Consider the following 18,237-nt stretch of genomic DNA (forward strand, 5'->3'; position numbering starts at 1 on the left):
TAGGTTTTGTGGCTAAGTTACATGTACTTCCTAATACTTTTTTACAGCCTTGAATATTTGTCACTTTTAATTTAAGTTTCTAAATGCTGAGTAGGGATCTGATTCAATGCCCCTTTTAAGGGAGTCACATCTTTCTGGTCTGTTTCTTTGTAGAGTTAGTTACAAATTGTGAAACCTTCCTTTTGAAAAGGTCATTGAAAAGACTAAACCGCCTTTGTCCTTATTCTCCTTTTAAGAAGCAATCATCCATAAATAAAAAATACAAACTCAAAGTTCCTATCCTGACATATATATATATATTTTTTTTTAGTTTTACACTTTGCTTAATGCAAACTGAAAATTAAACACAGTTAGTCTCAGTCACTTTGGTACATTTATTACCTTACTTTTTACATTTTTAAGAAAAAAGCAAAACCTAATTGATAATCTGCCAAAGCACACAAAATGGATATCTCATTCCTTCAAAAGCAGATTTTCATGTCAATTAATGTGTCAGTCATCAAGAGGAACAGTCCTGACTCTATTCTTAATGAACAACAAAGTAATATGGCTTTGTCACGTTTTCATGCAGTTTACTCTGTGAATGTTTCCCAATCCAAAAAAAACAAGTTGGACCTTGGTGACACAACCTGAAAATGCTAATTGCAAAGATATTTGAAAGCAACAATTAAGCTTTAACACATTGCTGTATTAGGTGTAACTAAGATCAAAACACTGAATATGTCTGTTGTAATTATATTTTACTGCATAGGCTATTTTTAATTCTAATTTCTTCACAGCATTGTCCAAAAAAAAAAAAAGAAAAAATATAACCCAATTTATTTAAACCTTAACTCCTTTGGGTAGAGCTGTGTACAACTGTAATCAATATTAAAGAAAAAGGTGTGTTAATTACATCCAGATGTCAATGGCCAAACAACAGAGAGCATGGTATGGCTTTTTTAACCAAGGAAAACAACAGGAAAGGAAAGTTACAGAACATTATGATTAAATTATGTGATGCCCAGCACATCTGGAAGAAGGTCATGGAAGAAGTTCAAATTAATATTTTGACTTAAAAACAAACAAAACATCAACAAATCTCCATGTGATATATTTATTCCCTAAATAAAAAACAATATATGCTGTGAATTGGCCATCCTTGTCCAGTAACATCATTAATATGAGATTTTAAAAAAGAACTCCCTTCTACCAACACTTAGGACCTCGTTACACTGAACCTTTCTCCAGAAAAGTCTAATTACCGTATTAAAAGGTACCTCACATCTTAGCTGCTTTCTTATCATAATTTGACAAAATAATTTCAGGTATTTTAAACTAATTAATAACCAAAAAAATAATAAAAAAAACTTTCGCACACAAATATACTTTAATTAACATTAAGGATTTATCCATTGTCTTGATATTGGGACTGTGTATGTGAATGTGTTTGTGTTCTGTTATTGGGGGTGGGGGTTAGGGGTAAACCTACAGAAATTAGTAGGAAATAAAATCCCCACAAGGATAGAATTACACAATAAGTGTGTATGTATAATGTTTACCTTGTGGCTTTTGGTATTTTATTGAATTTTACTTTCACACTGTTTAACCGATTCACTCGTGAACTTTCAAAAAGAGCCGTTTAGGGGAGTCGATTCAATTTTGAAGAACTGTACTAAATGATTCGGATCTCAAAACAGAACCAATCCCCATCACCGATCGCAACACTACAAAGGTCCCGTTGCATGTTGGGTATAATATTCCTGAGGCGCCTAATGCGCATGCGCAAAAGAAAACTCCATTATTTTTGCTCGGAATTTGTAAAAAAAAAAAAAAAAAAAAAAAAAAAAAAAAAAAAACAGTGGGTAACTGTGAATTGGGGATTACATGGGACGCTATGTGTTGTCGATACAAATTTGAATGCAACGAGAATTCGCAGAAAGAAATACCAAAGTGAGGATCGTATAGCTGTGGAGCGGGAGCGGGACATCCCTCTGTGTTGCTGGGACACTCCAGAAACAAGTAAATTTCACTCTGTTAGCTGCTCCAGATAGCTTTAGCAGGGAGCGTTAGGCGCAGTAAAATGAACCGTTATTGCCCTTTGTTTTTTTTTTAAGCCGAACTGGCTGACTAAACCCACAGAGCTGATTCATCGCGCCAATACGTCGTTTAGATTATGTAATCATCAATTTGCAATGCTTAATAAAAAAGTACTAATCATTTCCAAAACATCATCTCACCAGTTCTGTTGCTACCTAGCTAAGTCTTAATTTGAGCCCAACAAGAGCGACTTCCAAACTTGGCCAACACACAGCTTGACGCGCAGAAATGTTGTTTAGCAAATATTGACGTTAGCGGACATATGTCTGTGAGTAATTATAATAAACATAGTGTCCAGATAATAGCTTAGCTTGGGAAGCAGTTTTGTAAACTGGTCAGTTCGTGTATCCGTCGCTAAGACGCAGGAGTTTTGCATCGGGAGTGTTTTTGTGCTCCTGACAGCTGTCACGACATCAGAAGTGGATTTAGCCCGCTAGCTTAGCCGTTAGCATACACGCTAGCTACTGTGTATTTACTGCAGTATTACCAATGTATTTGTATTTATTACGAATTTTAGGGCCACTTTAGGCGTCATTCTGAATATTCTTTTATCTTCTGTGTTTGCTGTTTGTAAGGCGTCTGTTAACCCTGTAGGTAACCACTGAATAAACTTGGGGCCTAGCCAAACACGCCCTCTTATTTTAAAGTAACCCCAGCTCGCTTTAAAGTTGTACTAGTTCACAGAATCGGATATAATAATTTATCAGTCTTGACTGGATGAGGGAAGAATTATTGAATTGTTTACTTTAACCCCCTCCCCTTGGCAGATTACATAATCCACCTCCACCTTTCTTTGCAGCCTCTTCCTCATTGAAGACCCTACTCTGATGTGAGATATACAGATTGCTCTGTTGGAAACGTCCTTAAAGTTAAGGATCAGCCTCACAGTGGTGGAAATTCCAGTTGTTTTGGACAAGTCAGGTTTTGCGGGCAGTGTGAGTGCTTCTCGCCCACCAGAATGTACCTCGGACAACAGATACCATAGCCAAAATAGATCTTGGCTTCCCAAAGATGACAAGGTATTCTGCATCTTATTATTCTGTTCTTTCTTTAGTGTTTTAACTAGTTTTAAGTGAGGGTTGCCTTTTGTTTATGTGAAATCTATCATTTTCACTGTAGCCACACCCACTACATACTAAATACAGTCTACTTTACCTTGTTTTGATTATTTTCAAGCAGATTTTACATGGGAATCTAAACAAGGAAAGATGTGTTGAAGGTTGTAACTATTTGTTTATTTTTAATTGGGGGATTGAACTCAAAATCTTTTAAAGTATCTTAAAATAATACAAGATTAACGACTTTAAATTTGTTGCTGTTTGTATTTATGATTGTCATGAAATGGAATGCATTGAACTTAAAATGAGAGCTCTGATCTTCTGTAACATTTATTTTTTGGCAAATTGTTTTGAAGCTAAGATATGGAAGAAACAGGCTACATTTATCCAGAAGAATCAGAATTGCTGTAAGCAAAGACATGCATGCATACAGTGTACATAAATAAGTCTGAAAATGTTTAAATTTGAAATAACCAAACGAAGGTTGTATAAACTTATTATGAGGATAGAGATGTATAGTACAACTTTTGCTGAGATAGACCATCGTGGTACAAGCTGTATTTACTCTTAAATGTAAACATTTTGTTTATCAAACTATGAGTGCAGTGGCAGATTCATAGCGTACTATGTCAAAATCTTGCCAATCTAAAATACTTGTGGCATTGAAACACTACAGTTTAAAACCTTGGTTTACCTTAATACTTATCAACATATGCCTACCTACATTTCAGACAAAATTCTATGTTTTTTCTGTTCGTTTTTATCAAAGAGGTAATTTATCTCTCTAGTTGTTTTTTCAACAGATTATGTAGCTCAGGGACAATTTCCCAAACTGCACCTTTTTTTGTAATCTGTAAACAAACAATTTAATACATGACATGCTAACATCATTAAGCACCAGTTTATTTGTATTTACTGTTAAGCATTTGCATAAATAATTAAAGCACTCTTAGATATTCTCTAATCATGCTTGTATGTATAAATCATAGTCATATTCTGACATTTTTCTATAATACACCCTTTCCATTTAATTTGGCTTTGATAACCATTTGATTTAAATGAAACGTGAGATATTAAGATCCAGATAAACCAGAATAGCTTAATGGAAATTCCTATTGGCAGTTATTAATTGTAATATAACATATAATAAAGTTTCAGGATGTCAAATTAGGTGGGAATGTCCATCTGACGGTCAATACAAAATGTCATACAGCATGATTTTGTTTGTCAAGAAATTGCTTATCTGTTGCAATAAAGTCTGTTTTGACCTGGAGTAAAATCCTATTGAGTAAAGATCTTGCAAATAATTCAAAAACATAAATCAGTGTTTTAAACTCGGCTTTCTTTAACCAGTTTAGCTAACATTCTTCTAAAACGGTCCATTATCGCTTTGTTTCTATAAAGGTGCTGGCAGGGCGCAGCAACAAAATAATGGGAGGCAGTGAGACCGTCAGCGGAGACAAGGATGCGGTCCACACTGCTGCTGTGCATGTCCCCATTGGCTGGCTCCGGAGAGTGGAGGCAGGGCAGGTGACCTACGTCAGGTGTGTTGGTGCTTTTACAAACATGTAGAATGTTAAGTTCAAGTTTTTATATAAGACGACAAAATAACCTCTTTGGTAATCTGTATGATATGAAAGCTAAAGTGTTTCTTACAACAAATTTTATTTAATGCAAATTATTATTATTATGGTTTTCCTTTGTTTCTTTTATTGCTAGAAGGTGGAGTTTGAATGTTTAAAGCCATAAAAAAACCCTATGTATAAATATTTCTATTTTTTCCCTACAGTTTCTTTAAATGCACATTTCTAACTTTAATGCTGCTTTTTCATTATGTTCCTGTACACATGAAGATGCTCCAATGTGTCTTATTATTTTGATTATTAGCTACAGGTATTCATTGACTTTGGAAGTCCTGCATTTATTTCACCTTAAACAAAACAAAATAGGATCCGGTGTGTAGAAAATCTGTTTAATATTTGTTCTTAATTGTTGTGCTTTAATTTATGTTTCATTAAATTAATGTTTTTATTTGGGCTTGTTTTTCCTGTATAAATGTTCATTTTTGTGGCCCTTGTGCAGTATATGTTATTTTACCAATTCAATTGCATAATATTTAAATGAAAACAGCAAGTTGAAATGCTTGTTGTTAAATATCTAAAAAAAAAAAATCTAACATAAGTTAATGAAAAGAGCATTTTTATTGTTCTCGTACTCGTACTCGTCGTCTCCCGCTTTATCCGGACCCGGATCGTGGGGGCAGCAGACTAAGCAGAGACTCCCAGACTTCCCTCTCCGCTGACACCTCCACCAGCATTTTTATAGTCTAATAAAGTTAATCATATTTTTGTTTTAATAGAGGTAAAAATAAATAAGTCTCACTGCATAGTAAATTGGTGAATAAACCTTGAATCATTTTTTTTTCCAGTGATGGGTATCCTTCCCTGAATGTGTTTTGTTCTTTGTAGAATTTGGAGGATAAGCATTTGGCTAAGTAGGCCTTTCATTCCCACAACATTTTTTATTGTTTTGATCTGAAACTGCAATAAGGAAAACAAGTAAGTAAATTTGTTATTAATATCTATTACCATCCTCACTGTAGTCCCAGTGGAACAACCCTGTCCACACTGGATGAGGTCAAGACCTACCTGCTGACTGATGGTACCTGCAAATGTGGTCTGGAGTGCCCACTCATCATTCATAAGGTAAAATTATGATTTAAGTTTGTTTGTTGTTTTATTGACTATGTGAATGAGCAGAAATACCTGAAACATTGCCCTTTATGAATGGTTTTCCCTTAAAGCTCTGTTTAATCCTCTTTCTCAATCTGCACCATACAGGTTTTCAACTTCAGTGTTGGTGTGAAGGTGGAACAGAACAGTCAGCCGTCATGTAAAGCAGAGCAGGACATGACCAAATTGTGCAATCACCGCCGGAAAGTGGTGGCGATGGCGGCTCTTTGTCGGAATATGCAGGCCTCACAGCTTCCGTTTACCAACTTTCATCATCCAGGTAACGTTCATCACCTCAGGGACAACTAGAATTCTGCACCTTTTCTTTTAAAAAGTAGAGAGAAAGAACTGTCCCTCCAGGGTAATTTCTTCCATTACTGGCAGTCTAAGCATTAAATATATTTCTAGAGAACATATTGCATCTTAATTCAGCTACTGTTGAGCTGAAAATCAGAAAAACAAATACACAATATTCACAGGGGGATGGTCATTAGACTACAAACGTGTATTTCATTCTTCACATAAATGCAACCATAATGTGATGGAATGCAAGATACAGGAAGAAAATTATAAAACTGAAGGGACAGCAATAATTTTTTTATGACTCCTAATCATATGTTGCATTTCTTAATAAAGGTATCATTCCTGTAGTGAAGCATGGTGGTGGCAGCATCCTGCTGAGGGTATGCCAAATTAAAGACAGAACTGACGGATGATGGAAGGAGCTAAATACTGTGCACTCCTGCAGAAATGGTTGTTAATGACTTTGTGAAGAATTTGAGATAGGCAGAGCTTCACCTTCACCTCATGAAAACATCTACAAACATCCAAACAGATAGGCTCAGAAACAGTGAAGATCTCTGCATTTTCATATTGAGAGTTACTTGGTCAAGTTTGAGACCCAAATCCAACCCTTGTCACACCTTAAAGATTTAGCCAGCATCTATCTGATGTCCCAGAATCTTCTAAAACGCTGGCAGATGCTGAACTATCTATGTATTTTTTTCAAGTTTGGACGTTTACCTGACATATTCATAACAAGTCCAGAACTTATGTCCGACAACAGCCTAACTTATGCATAATGGAAGGCAGCGTAATGCCCATGAAATGTCACAAGCCAGTGTCATGAGGGGGGCAGCAATGCCCCCGAAGGTGCCTGGCCTGCATATAAAGATTAATTTGATTGCGGTGTTAAGCTGCTGTTTACTGCCCACAGAAAAAAAAGAATAAATAAATAAAAAAGAAGGTTTGCAGTTGCAGCAGATTCAGCGTCATGTCTGCTAGGAAGTTTGTTGGTCGCAGGGAGGATCCATCACACTCATCTTCTTGCTCACCCTATGATGGGGATAAAGTCTGGAGGAGTACTTACAGTTTCCTCCTGTGAACCCCTTTTTATACCAAAATGCGGCCAATACAGCATTAAATGGAAGCTGTATGTTAGAAACACGTTCAGCGGATGTCTGGAACACGTCAAATACCTTGGTATGTGTTGGATAGGTTCCGCATAAGTTATGCACAAGTTACTCATAGGTTTTTGGATAAGCTAGACACCATGACTTATGAGTAAGTAACACTTAACGTATGTCAACGATGACATAACTTACTGGTAATTTATGGCCCATGTATGAGCATAAGCTGGCATATGTCAAGAAGTTTCGAGCATGCTCATAATTTCTTGAGGTACTTGCCATAAGTCGACGTGTGACAGCATAACCTGTAACTTATCCAACATACGCCAGCGTTTTTGCCACTTTTTTCGTACATCAGGGATACGCTGGCTATATCGTCAAGGTGTGACCGGGGCATTACCAGTGACAAGATTTAAACGGTGCACTTTCACATTAGCTCTTGGTCTAATGCGACATAGTCTGAACTATTTTGCAAAGAAAAACTCAATAAAAGTTTAGCCTTCAGATAAACGAACCTGGTAGAGATTTGCCTTAAAGGCCTGGAGCTGTAATTGAAAAAAAAGATGCTGGTTTTCAATCTCTAGGGACAGATTTGTCTTTACAAAAAAAGTAAATTTTATTCTGTCAGATAATTATGTGTAGCAAGAAGAAGAACAGGGATCTATTATGCAACGTTTATTAAATGAAAGCGCTAAAAATTGTCAAAATAAGTTTGTAAGTGGACCAACTGTGGGAATGTTTAAGGAATAGGAGTTTTAAAACTTCCCCCTCATTTTTAATTAAATCTCAGCCATGATGTCAGGAAATTATGAGTTTTCCAACACTGTGGCCCTTTTGATTATACATACCTTCTCTGGAAACCAAACAATAGATCCTGGCCTTGGAGCTGCTTTGTTTAGAAATGAGAGACTCTTGGTATTTCACTGCCTGAATTATCCTTTCCTTCCAGAAATGAGGCTGTGCTTGAAGAGCCAAGCAAGGCAGCTTTTTTAATGTTTTTCTACCGTTTTATGTTTGACTTAAACTCTTAACTTTTTTTGTGTGTGTGTGTGTGTGTGTTCCAATTTTCAGATGTACCTCGAGGGGAAAGCAAAGATCCAAAAAAGGAACATTCAGAGCGTAAAGAAGATGACCGTGGACTTTTTTATTCAAAACACAGTCCAGTACCAGCTCGGGGACACAGCAACATTCACCCGAACCCGTGCCCCAGCCCTAAATCCTCCCATCAGTTTATCTATCCATATAATGGTTCCTCCTCTGTGCTTAATACTAGCACCAATTGTCACCATCCGCTGGATGCTTATAAGAGACATCATCATCATCCTCCTGTGTCAGCATCCTCCATTGCCTCCTCTAGCTCTTCGTTTCCACCTCACAGCCCTGCCCAGAGGTCACCCCACACCCCAACGCCTCAAAACCCCAGTCAAGGTCAAACAACACCCAAAACCCCTGAGACCCCTGGCTCTCCTTGGTTAGGACCCCTGTCTTCGCCCCCTCCCTCTTCCCCAATGGCCCTAGGAGGAGTGAGAGGGGCACAGACTCATACTCATTTCCCCTTAACTCCCCTTTCTCCATCTAACTCCTTCTCCCCTTCTGTCCATACCATGGGTATGTCTTCTCACCAGCGGTCCCGCCACCCATCAGCCTCTCCCTCTTCTGTGTCTGAGCATGGAGGAGGCACCGCAGAAGCAGGAGGACTGATGGGAAATAACTTGCCTCACAGAAGGAAGTCTGCCTCTTCCTCTCCGCACTCTCCAGTCCCTGGCGGCTCCCCTCTTCCCAGCCCCCACTTCCCCAAATGCAAGCTGGAAGATATCTTGGAGCAGTTAAAGAACTCAGGCAACAGCAGCACTAATAACCACCACATCCTGAACCTTGCTAATCCTTCATTACTGACCAACCAAAGCAGTAGTCACCCTCATGCTGTCTCCTCAAAGCCCTCTAAGAGCACCGTGACTCCAGCCGACAGTGCAGGACCAAAAGCTTTTGGCTCGAATCAGTCAGGAGCCTCTAACATGCCTCTGGGGCAACTGATGAACCACCACTATAGCCATCAGGGCAAGCTGCCGCACCCAGTTCCCTTCCCTGCCAGTAGCCTGCTCTCTGCAGCAGCCAAGGCTCAGCTGGCTAAACAGATAACCCAGGGCTCACACGTGTCCAGCAGTCCAGGGAACTTGCACTCCTCTCTGGATGTTTTGAAAGAGGCACAACAGCAACAAAAGGTAACAAACAGCACTTTACATAACAGCACCACTCCCCCCTCCATTGCTTCTGCTAGGCTTCCTCATCCCTCCCTTGCAGCAGCTCCTGCTGTACTCTTTTCCCCATCCCAAACTCTGGCCCAGTCCCCGGTGTCCTCCTCGCCTCCAGCAGCCGAACGCAACGCCTCGCACAGGAAGAGACAGCGGCGATCTCCCACGGTCATCTGTATGCTGAGAGACACGCAGCCGCTGGCCAATGGGGTTCGAAAGACTACATCTGATGAGGCTGTGTCTACTACAGTTATCAACCTTTCCTCATCTTCCACATCCTTCCCTTCCACCCCTCTCTCCTACTCTACCTCAGCTGTGCAGAATCGGAGTACTGTCATGTTGGAAAACCATCATCTAAGCCTCCCCGGGCAGATGCCCAGACTCCTTCCTCCTACAGGACATCTTTCCAGGCCTCCTCGGCCGAACGAAGCTCTGAATTTCACTACAGCCCTGACGCCTACATCTCTTGGCTTGGATCCCCCGACCCAGCCCCTGTCCGCTCTGTTACACCTGCTTAGTGTGCAGAACGCACAGGCTGCCGCATCAAACTCGGCCTCAGCTCAGTCTAGAACGAGCGAAGGAGGTGGACACACTAATGAACAGATCCTGAGGCAGTCCCAATCCTCTCCACCTGCTAATTCTAATGTCAGGCACCTGCAGAATCGACCCTTATGCCAAACGGATAACACTAATCCCCTACCACTGCTGCAGCAGCCACTTTCTTCCCCACCAACCTCCTCTTCTGTGACATTACAGTCTCAGTCTCCTCCGCAATCTACAACATCAAATCCACTGCAAAGAGGCTCTCCTTGTAAGTTAAATGAAGTTGTGCAGAACAACTGTGACCCACACCACCGGACATCTTCCTCTGTGGTAGACATGGATCAGCCATCTGATAATCACGTTCCCACAACAGACTCTGTTTCCCCAACATCAGTGGGGCTGAGTCATACTGAAGCCAATGCTTCCACAGGAGCACCGTCTTCTCCAAAGCCTCTGGATCTTAGTAACCATGTCCTGGCTCTTTTCTCTGCGCCCTCCACCATGACCCAGGAGGAGGCAGATTCCTCCAGCTATGCCACTGTTGCTGACGTTTCTACCCCAGAAAATCCTACAGCAGGTACAACTGATTTTCTTCCATTGTGTTATCGATTTAGTCTCCTTTGCTAAAAGATTAAAACCTATTAGGCTTTCACATTTTCGTCATGTTAGAACGACAAAATTCAGTGTATTTTTTACCGCTTGTGTGAGATGAATCCAAAACAAAGTAGTGCATAGCTGTGGAATGGTTAAACAGTTTTTGCATCCAGAGGCGGACATGTTTGTCTATTCTTTGTAAAATAGTTCACACTAAGGAGAATCTCGCCCTATATCATTAAAAAAACAACATAGATTTTGACTGTAATTGTTCTAAATCAGTGATTTATGTTTTAAAAATAATCAACAAAACGTAGGATTGTCCTTCAAGATGAAATCCTGCTCAGACTGAAGTGTTTTGCAGCTTCTGACAGTTTTTTATTTTCCAGAATTGTCATTAAGGATTCGACCCACACACTGTACAGTTAAACAAACTGTGGCAGGATCAGTCTGCTTGATATCACAGTTAGGAAGGACTGTCTGGATGCAAGTTTTATAGCATTACATTGTGTTAATATATATTTAGAAGGACTTTAAACTGCTCCTGATATGGTGACATGCTAAAGCTCAGAGAGGCTGAGGATGTTTTCTATTATAAAGAAAGGAAAGTGCTCTCCTTACCTGGCCTGTCAGTTCAGGTATTCGGCAATATCCTGATGAGTTTGCAGTTTGTTGCTCTCTTGCCAATTTGTCGGCATAGTGTCCCTTGATCATCCTTGACCATCTGAAGTATTCACACACTTTATTTATAAGGCAGTTAATTGCTCTGTTGCTACTTTGTGTTTGTTTGTCACATTAAATCTCCCTCAAATACAATGAATTTTATGACTAGTAGCTTTGAATATGCAGCCAATGATGCCATGTTCAGTAGTTGGCAACATATCTGAAATGTAAATGTTAAACTCTGTGTTTTGTTTTTTTTGATTCTTTGGATCTTTGCTTCCTATCATATCCTGGTGAATCTGTGCTTTTTAAGTTGAATGTTGGCTTTTGTGTCAGAGCTGCCAGTTCTTTGGACATTTATTGTTCTTTCTTATATGCCTTTAAAATTCTTTTTCTGTTTTTGAACTCAATCTAAATAAAAGTTTATTGTTTCCACAGTTCAAGAGGAGGCTGAACATTTGGACCCAAAGACGTCTTCGATGACATCCCCTCCAGCCTCCACTAGTCCCACATTCACTGCCTCTGCAAACCAAGAAGAGGATAACAGTCGGGCCAGCTCTCCAAATGTGTCAGATGCATCAGCGCCCTTAGCATTGGCCGAAGCCTTTCCGTTCATGAACCAGGAGCAACTGCTTCAGCTGCTATCATCTACAGGAGGCCTACCAGCCCTTCTGGATTCCACAGTCCTGGCTTCGTTGCCCCTAGGGGGGCTTTGGTTGGGAGGGCAGCATGCACAGTTACCCCCTGCCTCGGTTACACCTCAGCCACCAGAGCAGCACCAATCGGAGCAGCCGCATTTACTGGTGCAAGACACACAGCAACAGAACCAAGACCAACAACAGAAGCAGCAGCAGGTTAACAACAATCCTTTGTTTCCGTTGTGGCCTTTGTTGAGCGGAGGACAAGGGGAGCTGCCACTGAATCTTTTGGGCCTCCTGAACCCACTTGCTGCCTCTGCACCATCTGCAGGACAGGAACCTGATTTAACAGAAAGAACAAGTCTACAGGCCCTGCTCATGGCTTCTGTTTTAGTCGGGCAGCAGCCAGCCTCTTTGTTACCTCTGTCTGTGCTGGGTCATCTGAACCAGATCAGCTTAGAAGTTCCTATTCAGCAATCGCAACAGATCCCGGCCACTTTGGAGGGCCTCAACCTGGATAAGACCTCCGCCCTCCTTGATCCAACCTCTCTCACAGGCTCTGGTCTCTTAGACATATCCCACAGCCTTCTTCCTATTACTGCTGGAGCAGAGAACCCTATCCAAGCTCTGCAGTCTCTACTCCTTCCTGCCACTCTTCCTCCTCCCCCTGCAGCCTTCCTGCCCCTCAGCCCTGCTCTACTCACAGCTGCCCTGAGTCCTGCTGAGCTCCACTCTCCTCCCAATAGCCAGTTAGCTCCCGCACAGCAAACCCAACATCCCCAACCTCAGGTAGGCTCCTACCTTCTGTTAGCTTTTTTCCTTTGAACTCATCCCTATTGCCTTTCACGACCATGTGATTTCATTCAATTAACTGCTCTGTTGTTATCCCAGTGTTTGCTCAAAATCTTAAAAGGGTTAGCATCCCTTTCTTTCCCCCATAGGATTCCAGGTTTATTAGTAAATCATAAAGTTATTTCTTATTATATAAATATGTTCCACTAGTTTCAGCCATCATTATCCATAAAATAGAACGCAGCAATCGATTAGAACAGATGCTGCTTGGATTTATCATGCAGTCTTTTTAATGAATCTAAACTTTGTTTGTTTTCTCTTTTAAACATGTACCCTGGTCTCTGTGATTCTTTGCTACGCAGGTACCAACCGATACAGCTGTTGACACCCTCATTCCTGTGTCCCTCCAAGGCAAAGACAACGCCCTCCTCCAACAATTACTTCCCACTTTGCTTAACCCCTCTATGTTAGGTGAGTTGGGGTCTAACCCTAAAACTTTTCTTATTAATTTTTTTGTTCCTTAGTTGTAGTGTTTTTTTTTGTTTTTCTATCTGAAAAAATCAGTGCCTTTTTTGACTGTTTTCCTTTTAGGAGACGTTCCTGCCATCGCTGGGCTGCAGAACATGGTCGGCATCGGAGCTGGTTCCATTTTTCTGTCCCCTGTTCAAGCTTCTGCTTTGGGTTTGCTGCAGAGCCCTGATGGAGGAATCAACTTACTCAATAACATCCAGGTAGGTTATTAGGATGCTGATTATTAGACTTCAGAGATTAGGTGTTTTTAATTAGTCAACCTGAGCCTTCTTGGGTTACTGCATGTCATTGAAACAACTGGCTTTAGAGGAAAGCATTAAGCCCAGAATAGGCAATAAAAAAGTCACACAGAATTGCAAGAAATAAAGAATTGAGTGATATAGCTTGATTTCACCCATAATTTAAATAAAGTTAATTGATAGAAAAGGTTCAATAAATTAGGCAGTTTATTTATATCTGGTATCAGTAATATCTGAAAATAAAAAAGAGGATGTAGCCTCTGAGTTTAAGAAGGAAAGTATTTTCCATTTTTATTTCAGTCTTACATCAGCTCAGTTTTTTTTTTTTTTCCTGGAGAACGCAGGTCATTTTCTAAATTATTAGAATCAAAGAGGCTGCAATCATTTCCGAATCCATTTTTCCATTGCAGACAGACTAAAGGCTGGAAAGGATCAATCAGAACAGCCTTCCTGCTGCCTATTAAATGTCTCGCTCCATCTTTGGCAGACATGTCTTGCTGTGGCACAGAAAATTTGACCTCCTCATAAATAGCCCTGTCTGTGCATTACTAAACCTAAATATTAGACCATTTGATACCTATTGACTCAGTAAGAGATTTCACAATAAAGTGTGTTGTACTCAGGATGACGCAGCAGTCCATAATATTTTTACTGATGAAATAGTTCAGATTTTTATTTGTCATCTTTGCGGTGCAATTAAGCTGAATTTTGACCCATCTGGTGTTTTTATCCCAAATAATTCCTTCTCAGCCTTTGACTGTCAGCCATGTTGTTTCTTTTCCGTCTAGCTGAACCTCGCACCACCCTCGGATGGAGAGAAACCTGGCTCTCTGCAGGAAACCCAAAGACCGACAGCACAGGAAGATTTACCCGGCAGTGAAATTACCCCTGAAGTAGTCCCATGTTCTGTTTCAGCTCTGGCTCCACCCTCTGCTCAAGAACCCACCCCACCGGCGCACAGGGTGTCCGAGAGCAGGTCTGTAATTGACCCTTACACTTCTTTCATGGACACTATTTACACTTCTTTTCTTCAAGTGAGTGCTAAAGAGCAGGAAGACGGGGCTCAGCTGGGGCCATCGGACCCCACCTCACCCTTCTGTGCCTTACCACCGGTTTCTTTTCCTTTGGAGCACCACAGCTCATCCACTAACGTCCCAACTCTGCCCCAGGCAAGTGCCCCCGTCTCTCTAAGCCCACGGCGAGCTTGTTCACTTCGCAACCCAGACTTATCACGACTCAGTCTAGAAGCTACAGCTCATTCTCCGGCCCAGGGGACACCTAAACCCACCGATGATGAGCCTACATCTCCCCTCCAGAGAAAGCCCGTCATAGAGGGACCTACCCACCTGGATCCCCCTTTGCCACCTAATTACTTGGAGGAAGCTAAAACAGACTGTACTGGTGCTGCAGTCGCTGTTTGTCCTTTTGTGGAGACAGGCGTGGATAAGCAGGGACAACCCCCCCATGTGGGATACCTCAGTCCCAGAGACGGATGCAGCGAGAGACCCAATGAGGAGACGGCGGATCCACTCCTGCTCACTGGACAGGGCATGGTAGGCGTTCTGAATCACTTTCTGTGGCTCTACAGTTTGAGTCCATTGTTGCTCGGATTTAAGAAAATCTGGAATGAATTAGAATAGCCATTAACACAGACATTCATTAAAATGTTCCTGTAATCTTATCTCTGCTTCTAAATCTCAAGGGTCAAGCAGGGGCGGCGGGTGGAGCCAGAAGAGGAAGAAAAAGAAAACAAACGTAAGTTCATCCATGATATTCTCTGGAATCGCTGTACTGCTCATTTATTCAGTGTAAACACATTCTAATGCTTGAGGCTGATTGAGCAGAAAGCTGGATTACTGATCGCTCTTGTATTTTTTCTCTTTATCAGGCTTCAGAACGTTCTAGAGGATTTCAGAGACATGGATGCGACAGCACTAGAGGAAACCAAGGCTACAGTAAGACAGCTGCCCTTTTATCTGTTCCCATGTTGTTTTTTTGATTGTGATAAATAAGATTCCTTCCAGTCAGTCTTATTTAAAGGTTTTAGATTAAAGGAAAATCTGCTCATTATATGCAGTCACAGACTGCAGCAATTAGAGAAAAAAACTATAGGAAATACAAGTTTTTGTTTGGTAATCCTGAGCTGTTCGAACGCAGCTGTTCCTGCTCATACAGTTCATATCTTATCAAAGTTATTAATTTTAATAAAGTATTTAAACCAGCTAGGGACTTATTGGGGTTCTCAGTGTCTTATTCTAAGATCTAAGTTTGCACTCATTACAGTGAGCTTTGCTATGAGACGTTTAAAGGCTAGAAAAAGTCTGTTGTTCAGAAACTTTCTTGTGCATGAATGAACACAGTTCATATGCTGTCTGAACAAACACAGATGGTGATTTTAATATTTTGCAGGTCTGGAGAGGTTTTCCAGGATAGTCTTTTGACTTTTAGTCCCTGTCCCACTGTCAAATATCGTTCTTCCTTGTCCTCATTCATCTTTCCCTCACTTTAATCCTTCTTTCCATTTGTCATCTGCCTGCTGTTTGTTTTCCTTCCTCACATATTTCTCTCCTATCTTTCCTTCCTCATGTCCTACCTTCCTTCATGTATTCCTTTCCTAAGAAAAAAGTGACAGACTGAGAACTTTGGACAACTGAGTTTAACAAAATCATGAGTTTCCCATAAAGGATGGGCTTTAAACCTGGATAAAGGAGTGAAAACAGTGAGTTCCATCTTTATTTGACCTTTTTTTTTTCCCCCACTACAGGCAGAACTCCTGAAGCCGGACAGGTCTGTGCGTGGTAGACGGAGGCGAGGTACCAGATCTCAGAGGCAGCGATTAGTGGAAGAATCTGTTCAGCAGTAAGCAGTCGGGCAGACACCTCCCTACGAGTCCACTTCACCTCTCTGCTGTCGTCACTACTGCTAAGACCTTTTAATGGAAAAACCAACTGCACTAATCAGATGCTGTTGTCAGGTCATGAATACGGCAACCACTATTTAAAATAACACATAGGAGAAAGATATAGTCAGATGAATTTATTTTTAAACCGTGGGGTTTGGGGGGGTGGGGAGATTTTCATGGATAGTTTTTTCACTAGATTTTCTCTTTAAGTCATAAAACAACGTCTAGACTTTTTGATCAGAGACCTTTTAACTAGGTTGAAAGAGGAGTACTGTTTTCTTCTCATCGGTGTGTTACTATGAGTCAGGATAAAGCTCGTCTACTTGAACGATGTTCTGTGTTGAAAGTGTGTCTCCTCAGCGTTTGTGTGTGTGGGTGTGTGTGTGTGTGTGGATTGGTGTCTTTTTGCGTGTTTGAGTGTGAGCTGTTGCTGAGCCCCAATCGTGTTTGTCAAAATTGTTTCGGTATCAGTATAGAAAAAACCCGTCTCTCATAGCTGTTGTATTTTGAAGACGGTGGGCGTATTTGAAAGTCAATTTTTAGGGTTTAAGAAAGCACAGAAAAACTGTGAGAAAGGAATTCATGAATTTTGTTGACCTCAGATTGGACTTTGCTAAGGAAATGGTTTGGTACTGGTTTCATTGGCTGTTTACAACAATCACCTAAAAAAAAACCAATATGGCTGTTCATTATAACCGTTTATTACCTTCAAGGATTGCTTTCCTTTTTAATGGGCCTATATCATGCAAAATTGACTTCTTTTTAGCCTTTAACTTTGTTTTTTAATGCTTTTCCTTCATCAAAATCATGCACAAAAAACACCCGTTTTCTCTGATCAGTGAGGCAAAGCGTGAAGATTCCGGCTTAAAGTTAAGACCAAGTGGCTCTTTTAGCAACAGGGATGCAACCTTTTTTTTTTTTTAGGTAATTTTTAAATCCTAAAATCTGTTCTTTGGCATCTATCAGTCTCCAGAAGTGCCATAATACGGCGACGTCACGAAAGTAGCTTGGAAGTGTTTTTTACGACAGTGTTGGAAGAAGAAAACTACATTTCATTACAAACACAGTTCTAAGGGCATCATTTCATCATATATTTGATTACAGGTGACATTGACAGGCTTTAAAAAAAGCATGATATAGGCCTTTAAAAAAAAAATTTTTAAGCCAGGGTTTCTAATCACATTTCACTTATTATTTGACCCTCTATGATGAATTACATGTAGCTATAATATGATAGAGAGCATTTTAAAGAAGAAAAACTCCCGTCTACTTACTACAGATTGAATTATTTGCACAAACTTTGTGGTTCAGGAAAGTACTGTATGTCCTTTATAATTGGTGAAGTGGTTTGCAAGGATATCAAGACAGCGTGATGGTGTACGTCTGTATAACTGTCTGTGTGCGTACTGTGGACATGGAGTGATACATCTCTCCTCCCTTTGTTTCCTCATATCAGTCTCTCAGCTCTCTCCGCCACTCACTGCCCTGCCCCAGGAGTTTTGGCATCTCCATCTGTATTTAAAAAAAAAATTGAAAGAAAACCGAAAAGAAAAGCAGATTATGCAATTTCTATACTTGGACATTTGTATATATGTACAGTTAATGTGTTTGATTTTATATTGTCAGAGAAACAACAGAGAAAACAATTGTGAATTTCCTTGGAATTGTAATTATTTTTCTCATTCTACCCCTTTTGCTTTCAATACCTATGTTTAAAAAAAAAAAGACTATTAAATTGTGGACTGTAGCGTTCTTTTTATATGGGAGTCATTTTTTTATTTAATATTAAACTATTTACACAAATT

At 40.4% G+C, this 18,237-nt stretch overlaps 1 protein-coding gene across 1 annotated transcript; it reads left to right on the plus strand.

Moving 5' to 3' along the window:
- Positions 1 to 1,810: 1,810 nt before the first annotated feature.
- Positions 1,811 to 17,962, plus strand: mbd6 (methyl-CpG binding domain protein 6). Its single transcript, XM_038294028.1, has 13 exons — positions 1,811 to 2,001; positions 2,879 to 3,098; positions 4,542 to 4,681; positions 5,740 to 5,842; positions 5,978 to 6,149; positions 8,350 to 10,650; positions 11,769 to 12,757; positions 13,123 to 13,231; positions 13,352 to 13,491; positions 14,319 to 15,083; positions 15,233 to 15,285; positions 15,419 to 15,485; positions 16,295 to 17,962. The coding sequence occupies exons 3-13, from the start codon at positions 4,569 to 4,571 to the stop codon at positions 16,391 to 16,393; spliced, it is 4,911 nt and encodes a 1,636-aa protein (XP_038149956.1). The 5' UTR covers positions 1,811 to 2,001; positions 2,879 to 3,098; positions 4,542 to 4,568; the 3' UTR covers positions 16,394 to 17,962.
- Positions 17,963 to 18,237: the final 275 nt, after the last annotated feature.

Source organism: Cyprinodon tularosa, unplaced genomic scaffold (genome assembly GCF_016077235.1).
Source record: "Cyprinodon tularosa strain WSP-4 unplaced genomic scaffold, ASM1607723v1 ctg333, whole genome shotgun sequence".
NCBI lineage: Eukaryota > Metazoa > Chordata > Actinopteri > Cyprinodontiformes > Cyprinodontidae > Cyprinodon > Cyprinodon tularosa.